This window comes from Sarcophilus harrisii, chromosome 4 (assembly GCF_902635505.1).
Source record: "Sarcophilus harrisii chromosome 4, mSarHar1.11, whole genome shotgun sequence".
NCBI classification, from domain to species: Eukaryota; Metazoa; Chordata; class Mammalia; order Dasyuromorphia; family Dasyuridae; genus Sarcophilus; species Sarcophilus harrisii.
In genome coordinates, this window is record NC_045429.1 from 354,908,311 (window position 1) to 354,917,586 (window position 9,276).

The 9,276-nt window shown below is 37.1% G+C and overlaps 1 protein-coding gene across 1 annotated transcript; it reads left to right on the forward strand.

Moving 5' to 3' along the window:
- The first annotated feature begins 2,076 nt into the window (after positions 1-2,076).
- LOC116423329 (late cornified envelope protein 5A-like) lies at positions 2,077-4,396 on the forward strand. The gene is made up of 2 exons (XM_031966571.1): positions 2,077-2,139; positions 3,569-4,396. The coding sequence occupies exon 2, from the start codon at positions 3,590-3,592 to the stop codon at positions 4,034-4,036; it is 447 nt and encodes a 148-aa protein (XP_031822431.1). The 5' UTR covers positions 2,077-2,139; positions 3,569-3,589; the 3' UTR covers positions 4,037-4,396.
- The last annotated feature ends 4,880 nt before the right edge of the window (positions 4,397-9,276 follow it).

The following is a 9,276-nucleotide window of genomic DNA, read 5'->3' on the forward strand; positions in this document are numbered from 1 at the left end:
AAATATTTGAAAGGCCATTTGTGGAAGAGGGATTGTACCTATTCAATTTGCATCTAGATTGGACAACTATGAGCAATGGATAGAAATTATGGAGAGGCAGATTTAGGTTCAATAGGAGGGAAAACTTACTAACGATAGGAGTGGTCCAAAAATGGAATGAATGGGCTACTTCAAGAAATAGCAAGTTTCTCTTTACAAGAGATCTTCCAGTGCAGATTGGATGACCACTTCTTTGGGCTGCCAAAGCAGTATTTAGAATTTGTATTTTAGGTGCCCAAACCAGTTTGAAGCAGGAAGTCATCTAGTATTTGCAATAGCAGAGGTCGGTCAAACTGTGGGTATAGTCAAAACATGAGAGGGAATGGTCCATCCCAGGGACTCCTGCTTCAATCACAGGGGGATTGTGTGTATGGGGAGGAGAGGGAAGAAGGAGAAGCAGACATGGTAAAGTGACAGGTATCTATGAATGAAAATTTGAAGTAGGTGAGGGACTAGAGTCATGTGCAATGATATAGGCTAGTAGAGGATTCAAGGTGTAGAGATAAAGGTCCACAACAGGGAGGAATGATGTTCTTTAGATGTCAGAGCCTTGGGGAAAGTCCTGGCTATTACAATTCAGTTATGCTTCTTATATTGACTTCCCTAACTTCTTTTGAGTCTCAACTAGAAATCCTACCTTCTACAGGAATTTTCTTTAACTCCTCTTAATTCCAGGACATTCCCTCTTTTAATTGTTTCCCATTTATCTTGTATGTACCTTGCTTTGTATTTTTAAATGTTGTTTCTATCATTAGACTGTAAGATCTTTGAAGGTAGGGACGAATTTTTTGTGTTTTTTAATCTATCTCCAGTACTTAGCACAGTTCCTGGAATATAATAAGTGCTTAAAGAATGTTTATTGATTGATTTGCAGATCCTATAGAAGGAATTCTTGCTCAAATATGTATTGGATTAAAAAACCTCTAAGGTTCTTTCCAATGTTGTCATTCTAAGGAATTAAAATAGTCATCTCAATCATTAAATATTTGTTATTTACCACACACACGGCCAACATTTTATCCAACTATCTATCCTATGCAGTCTAGCATTCTCTTACATCATACTCACACACCAACATCCCACATATTCAGAGAGTATGAATTGATTTCAATAAAAATTCAACAGAATCAGCACTGTACAGTGAAAAGTAAATTGGATTCGGATCTGAGTTCAAATTCTGATGCTGCTACTTAGTATCTGTGTGATTTTGGAAAAGCTACTTAACTTTTCTGGATCTCAGTGTCCTTAACTATAAAACAAAACTATAAAATTCTCTAAAGATCAATTGAGGTCCCAAACTATAACTCTATGATCTTCCACCACAATGAACTTACTTAGTATTCTAATTAAGAAATGAATTTTTAAAATTATCTTCTGAATTTCTAATTTGTTTATTTTTATTTATATATGTTTATGTATTCATATATACATATTTCTTTTATATTTACTACACAAATATATATACATATATGTATATTATATATATAATATATTTATATATTTTTTGTTTTACATTCATTGATCTTATTTGTTTATTGATTACTTGGGATTATCTATGCATTGTTTCAATCTGTGAATGTAGGTATTCAAGAATCATGTAACTTGGTATAAGTAAAGGCTAGGAGGGCTTCTGGAGAGGATCTGGAATTTGGAGGAATGGTGGTAAGAAGAAGTTGGGTTTGGACATTCTGACGAGGTTATTTTGCATCGATAGATTAGGTGAGTTAACAAAATGGTAGAGTGAGATTGTGGGGTGGGGGGGGTCACAGAATTTGAACATGAATCAAATGGCCTCAGCGGAAACCCTCTCTCCAGTGTGGCATAGAAGTGGAGGTCAGAGATGGGCCCCTCCTTTTCTAAGTATTCAGATTCCTGCCTTGATGGCATCTCCCCCTGAACCTGATGATGAAGAGATATGTGATGAACTGTCAGTCATAGAGCCTATGTGGGTGGAAAGTGACATTCCACAAGCTTAGGTTGTGTCTCACAAGACAAGGGCAGTACTCAAGAGCAGTATAAAAAGGATGCTGAGGGATAGGATACCTCAATCTACTTGCCTTCTGTGGTGATAGACTGAACCCTACTCTGAGAGTGAATCAGGTATGTGAATCCATCTGGGGTAAGGGATGATTGAGAACCAGGTCAAGGGGAGAAGAGGGAAAGAAGACTGGCACCAGGGATGAGGGGAAAAGTCAAGGATGTAGGTTGTAATGAGGGAGATGGAACTGATGGTTATCATGGTCCCATCTTGCTCTGACATTATATGACTATAGGTAAAAAGGATATGGGATGTTGGGAGCAGGGGAGATGGTGTGGAAGCAAAGGAACAATAAAAAGAAAGGATCTACATTGCTTCTGTTTGCTAGAAATTTCCAATTATGTCCTTAAATCAAAGAGGCTTCCATCAAGTCTCAGAGATGCAAAATTTTGACTATCACACTATTGCATAATGGGTTGTACACAGGAAATGAGAGGATAGCTTTGAAAAGAGTCATATTGCTGGAAAGAACTCTAAATAGAGCTCTTCAAATTGTGATCTTAAGCAGGCCAAATCAGTCTCTCTCTGGTCCTGAGTTTCTTTGTCTATGAAATGAAGCAATTGGAGCAGGGGATCTTTAAGTTTCTTTTTCATTCTCACAATGATTCTGTGATTTATTTTTTGCCTGACCATGGAAATATGATTCCTTAAATTTTGGGGGAAGTTACACAGTGCAGTGTAATTAATAGACCCTGGGCCTGATGGTCAATGGTATTATGTCTTGTTTTTCTGTTTCTATGTGTCAGTCACCTTAGTTCTCCAGGTTTCTATTTTCTCATCTGTCCAATGTGAGGGAACAATTAAATGATCTCTAAAGTCCTTTCAAGGTCTAATGTTTGATGGTCTGGCAGCACAGATTTCTCTGGAATGGTTCCTGAAGAAAATATATCATCACAATGTTATTTTTTTCTATCCAAGAAAAGATTGCAACCCTCAGTTGGTTCCCAGTTAGGATATCTTTCTTTTTCAAAAAGTCTTCTCAGTTTTCCTTGGCTGACCCAAAATAATCTTTTTAAATCTTGAAAGATTAAGAAACAGGCAGTAAATATTTGGGTCTCCATCTACCCTGTCTCTGTTCTGAAATACAAATCTATATAGAGACACAAATAGAGCATCTTCATTTGACTTCCATGATCACAAAGAATAAATTTGGAGCCTGCATAGTGTGTGTGTGTGTGTGTGTGTGTATGTATGTGTGTGTGTGTGAATGTGTGGGATTGATGGAGGAAAGTTTTGTAAAGGAGAGTTGGGAATTGACATAGAGGGGAGTACTGGACAGTAATAAATCAATAAAATGAAGAGTAGCAAACATTGACTCCTAGGATCAGTCATTCATGGGCTCAAAAGCTCAGCAGGAGTCACTGATACCAGTTTCCATTTTCTTGTTGTCCATCTTGGTCCAGCACTAGATATTTCCATAAATTGTTGATGTCATAGGGATATTTTGGGAAACCAAAGATGATCCTAATTTCCTGTTTGATTCTCTCTCAGGTTTCCTGAGCTCCCACAAAGATGTCTTGCCAGCAAAGCCAGCAGCAGTGCCAGCCTCCTCCCAAATGCCAGACCCCCAAGTGCCCACCAAAGTGCCCTCCTAAGTCTCCATGCCCTCCCCCTGTCTCTTCCTGCTGTGGCTCCAGCTCTGGAGGATGCTGTGGCTCTAGCTGTGGGGGTGGAGGTGGCGGATGCCATAGCAGGAGATCCCGAAGACGCCAACGCCATAGCTCAGGATGTTGTGGCCATAGCAGTGGTGGGAGTTGCTGCAGCAGTGGCCATAGCAGTGGTGGTGGAGGCTGCTGCAGCAGTGGCCATAGCAGTGGTGGTGGAGGCTGCTGCAGCAGTGGCCATAGCAGTGGTGGTGGAGGCTGCTGCAGCAGTGGTCATAGCAGTGGTGGTGGAGGCTGCTGCAGCAGTGGCGGTGGGAGCAGTCAGCAGTCCGGGAGCAGTGGAGGATGCTGTTGAACTGGTCCCCTCAGTCAACACCAACTATATTAGAAGAATAAAAAAAACCAATGACCCTGCACCATCCTGTAGTTTCTCCCCACTACTACTTTCATGTCTTCTCCCTTCCTTCCTGGAACTTGAATTCCTAAGATTTTAGAAGCATTCAAAGTTATTTCCTGGGAAAATCGTTCTGTTGAAGTCCTGATTGACCCTGTTATTGATACCTGCTTGATCTCTTACTCCTGCTCTATATCCTGTCTTTTAAACTTTCTAGAAAGCACATAGGGGAGGAGAGGGGATCTCCAAACATAAAATTTAATGGTCTGATCCACAGGGTTCCTTGGTTGAGAAAGAAAAATAAAATGAGTTTACTTGGAATCCTGTTTCTGACTGCTTTTTTCCCTTTGCATTTTACCTTTATCTTGTTTTTCTTCCCTGAGTTGATTTCTATAATTTATAAACTTACTCCACCAAGTCCAAAGCAATAAGCTTGGAGATAAATACTTGACTAGCTAACATTGGAAATTGAAAGACCATAACTGAATTCAATAAACATTTAAATTTCTACTTGGTATTGTGGAATGAGTGCTAGAGTTAAAGTCATAGAATCTGGATGAAAATCTTTACCACATAATACCTCTGTGACCTTGAACAAGGAACTTAACCCCTCTGAATTTTACATTTTTCATTTTACAAATGAAAAACTAAGTCCTTGAAGTTGAGGACCTTGTCCAAGGTTCACCCTGCTAGAATTCAAAGCTGTAAGGTCAAAAAAGAGATAGATGATTATCAATTGGGGTTATTGAAAGAGGATTCATAGAGGAAGTGGTATTTGAACTAGAATTCTAAGGACAGGTAGGATGCTATTTTTTTTTTTTAGGTAATTGGGTCAATCCTTGCCCAGGATAACACAGCTAGTACATGTTAAATGTCTGAAGCCATAGGTGAACTGAGGTCTTCCTGTCTCCAGGGCCATTGTTCTATCCACTGTGCCATTTAGCTGCCCCTAGACAGACTTTTAATAGATAGGGACAATAAGGGAAGAGGCGTGGAAATTGTCCTCTGCTCAGGATATCCTATGAGTAAAGATTGGAGGGAGGGAGTATAGGAAGTGTTTCTGAAAAATAAAGTTATCTACTTTTGTTGGTGAATAGCTAGTAGGAATCTTTAAGCAAAGTCTATGGCGGCCATTTTTAGGCATATTTTACCCTCTCCCCACTTATTTTTTCTAATTACATGTGAAGATAGTTTCAACATTCATCTTTATAAGATTTCTAATTCCAAATTTTTCTTCCTCCCTTCCTTCCTTTCTTCCCCATGAAGCAAACAATCTGATATAGGTTATATGTGTGCAATCAAGTTGAACATATTTCCATATTAGTCATGTTGTGAGAGAAGAATCAGAACAAAAGGGGGAAAATGAGAAATAAAAAACAAAAACCAAAAAAGCAAAAATAGTATGCTTTCTATTTGCATTCAGACTCCATATTTGTTTTCTGGATGTGGATGACATTTTCCATCATGAGCCGATTGGAATTGTCTTGGATCATTGTATTGTTAAGAAGAGCTAAATCTGTTATAGTTGATTATCATACAATGTGGCTATTGCATATACAAAGTATCCTTGGTTCTGCTCATCAGCTCATCTAAGTTTTTTCAGGTTTTTCTGAAATCATCCTGGTTATCATTTCTTATAGACTACATTCCATTACATTCACACACTTATTTAGCCATTTCCCAATTGATGAGCATCTTCTCAATTTCTAATTCTTTGCTACCACAGAAAGAGCTAGTATAAAGATTTGTATACATGTGGGTCCTTTCCCTTTTTTAATGATTTCTTTGGGATACAAACCTAGAAGTGATATAGCTGGATCATTCCCAAATTGCTCTTTAGAATGGGTGGAACAGTTCACAACTCTACCAATGATGCATTAGTGTTCCAATATTCCCACATATTCTCCAACATTTATTATTTTCCTTTTCTGTCATATTAGCCAATCTGACAGTTGTGAATTAGCCAATGTGACAGGTGGTACCTAAGAGTTGTTTTAATTTGCATTTCTCTAATCAACAATGTCATTTAGTCCAGTTTATATGTAAGCAAGAATTCCCTTTAAAACATACCTAAAAAACATAAACTCAGAAAGATTTTAGGCATATTTTAGAAGGGATTCTTGCTTATGTAAACTGAACTAAATGGGCTATGAGGTACTTTCCCATTCTGAGATTCTGTGCCTGGAACATAACAGGCTCTCAACAAATATTTGTTGGAAATCTTAAAAAACAAGCACCAAATTATTTTTTTGAAGAATTTTTTTTTGGAGGGAATCTATGTTTTCTTTTTACAACACGAATTTTATAAGAAATGTTTTGTACAACTTCACATGTGCCCTCTCAATAAGGGTGGGTGGGAGGAAAGAAGAGAATCTGGAACTCAAAGTTTTAAAAACAAATGTAAAAGGTTGTTTTACATGTAACTAGGAAAAAGAGAATATTAAAAGACTGAAACATGAAAAAAAATTTTGCAACACCCCCCACTCTCCAAAAAAAGCCCCCTCAAAACAAAAACCCAAATGCTTGTTAGTTGGTTGGTTCTATTAGTCCAAATTTCAGCATCATCACTTGCTCTTTCCTCCTTGAATCTAGTAATGGAAAATCTCTGCTCCCTGACCCCCTTCTTTCTTACTCTCTCTAGGACCTCTAACAATTGTGCATCTTTAACCTTTTTCTCTCTTCATCTGCGTACAAACATAGGCTCACTAGATTTATAGCTAAACGGGACTTTTGAATTGATCCCGTCCTACTTCTTCATCTTATAAATGGCAAAACCAAATGCTAGAGTGGTTATGTGTCTTATCTAAAATTACATATGTACTTATTGGGAGAATTGTAATGCTCACATTCACAAATTCTAACAGCTTCTTTGGCTCCTTAAGTTAACCTCTATACAGAGTCATAATTAGCATATTTGACACTTAGGACAGGACATGCAAAACATGCCCTGGGCAAGTATTAAGAAGCATATCTTCAGGTCAACTTTTTAACCTGGGATGAAGTTAACAGAATAGGGAAAGATACCATTTGATAGCTTTCTATTTTAATTAGTTATTTTTATAAACAGGTACTAAGTTCAGTTTTTTCCTAATTATTGAAAGAATGTGTTATCAATATTATTTAAATTTATCTCAGGGCAAAGACCTGACCTATTTAACATTGTAACTATTCTAATTTTTTTAATGTGTTAATACTTTTTTTTATTATAGCTTTTTATTTACAAGATATATGCATGAGTAATTTTTCAGCATTGACAATTGCAAAACCCTTTTTTCTAATTTTTCCCTTTCTTTCCCCTCCCCCCTTCCCCAGATGGCAGGTTGGCCAATATATGTTAAACATGTTACAGCATAAGTTAAATACAATATATGTATATATGTCCATATAGTTATTTTGCTGCACAAAAAGCATCGGACTTTGAAATAGTGTACAATTAACCTGTGAAGGAAATCAAAAATGCAGGCGGACAAAAATAGAGGGATTGGGAGTTCTTTGTGGTTTATACTCATTTCCTAGAGTTCTTTCACTGGGTGTAGCTGGTTCAATTCATTACTGCTCTATTGGAACTAATTTGGTTCATCTTCATTGTTGAAGAGGGCCACGTCCATCAGAATTGATCATCATATAGTATTGTTGTTGAAGTATACAATGATCTCCTGGTCCTGCTCATTTTACTCAGCATCAATTCATGTAAGCCTCTCCAGGCCTTTTTGAAATCATCCTACTGGTCATTTCTTACACAATAATAATATTCCATAATATTCATATACCACAATTTATTTAGCCATTCTCCAATTGATGGGCATCCACTCAGGTTCCAGTTTCTGTCCACTACAAAAAGGGCTGACACAAACATTTTTGCACATCCAGGTCCTTTTCCCTTCTTTAAAATCTCTTTGGAATATAAGCCCAGTAGTAACACTGCTGGATCAAAGTGAATGCACAGTTTGATAACTTTTTGAGCATAGTTCCAAATTGCTCTCTACAATGGCTGGATGTATTCACAATTCTACCAACAATGTATCAGTGCCCCAGTTTTCCCACATCCCTTCCAACATTCCATATTATCTTTCCCTGTCATTCTAGCCAATCTGACAGGTGTGTAGTGGTATCTCAGAGTTGTCTGAATTTGCATTTCTCTGTTTAATAATGACTTGGAGCATCTTTTCATGTGGCTAGAAATAGTTTCAATTTCTTTGTCTGAGAATTGTCAGTAACTATTCTAATCTTATATATTTTTCTCTTTCTCTATTGAAATAAAAAAGAGTGTGGACTTAGTATCTTTAATTCCTTTTCATATATTTTGCCCCAATCTCTGTACTATAATGATCACTTTCATCATTCTATTAAAATTACTCTTTCAAAGATCTCTACTATACCTTCTCTATCTTCTTGATAGTTTTCTTGTCTCTTTCCATTCCATTAAGGTGGATATACCCTTTCTTCTGTCTTTATCTGTCTTATTTTCTTTCTCTACACTCTTTCCCTTGGCAATTTCATCAATTTCCATGTCTTTGTGTGGAATAGAGAGATAAGGTGAAAAACTTACAAGAATGTGTGAATTCTTTTTCTGTATTTTATTTTCATTATTTCCGTGTTTCCCCTATGACCTGTATAATATGTGCAGGCCCATATTTACTTGAGCCTTGGCCAGCTGTAAACATATTTACTTAAGCTAAGCTGATGACATTTATCAATATTTGACATTTATCGATATTTAGTCTATTAGCTTGACTACTGTCTGCGTAATTATCTGAAGCTTGATTTTCTGTTTCCTAGAAATCGGGGGATTTTGGGGAAACAGAAACCTTCCATTCCAATCTCTCCGGATAGCAACAACCAATTAGATGCCTTCCCCCTCCTTAATACTTTCTTGCTTGTGATGTAATCTCTTGTATAAAAATTGTGTATCTTTTCTACTTCTTTAGCCCTCCTACCATAAGCTTTCTCTTCCCCCTATCTCATGATGGGACGGTTCATCCTCCAGAGATTTAATAAACAACATTTCTGTTTTCTACTTTGAGTGATTTCTGAGTAGTCATTTTGGGTAAGGGTCTTCTACATCCCACACATATTCAAACACTCATCTGTGTGGATCATAATTGTGTGGATGTGAAACATAATTGGGAAATATTTAAGCAAATAAATAAAAATCTAGAGATTTAGGTTTGAATCCTAGCTTTGTTACTTAATCCTTGTGA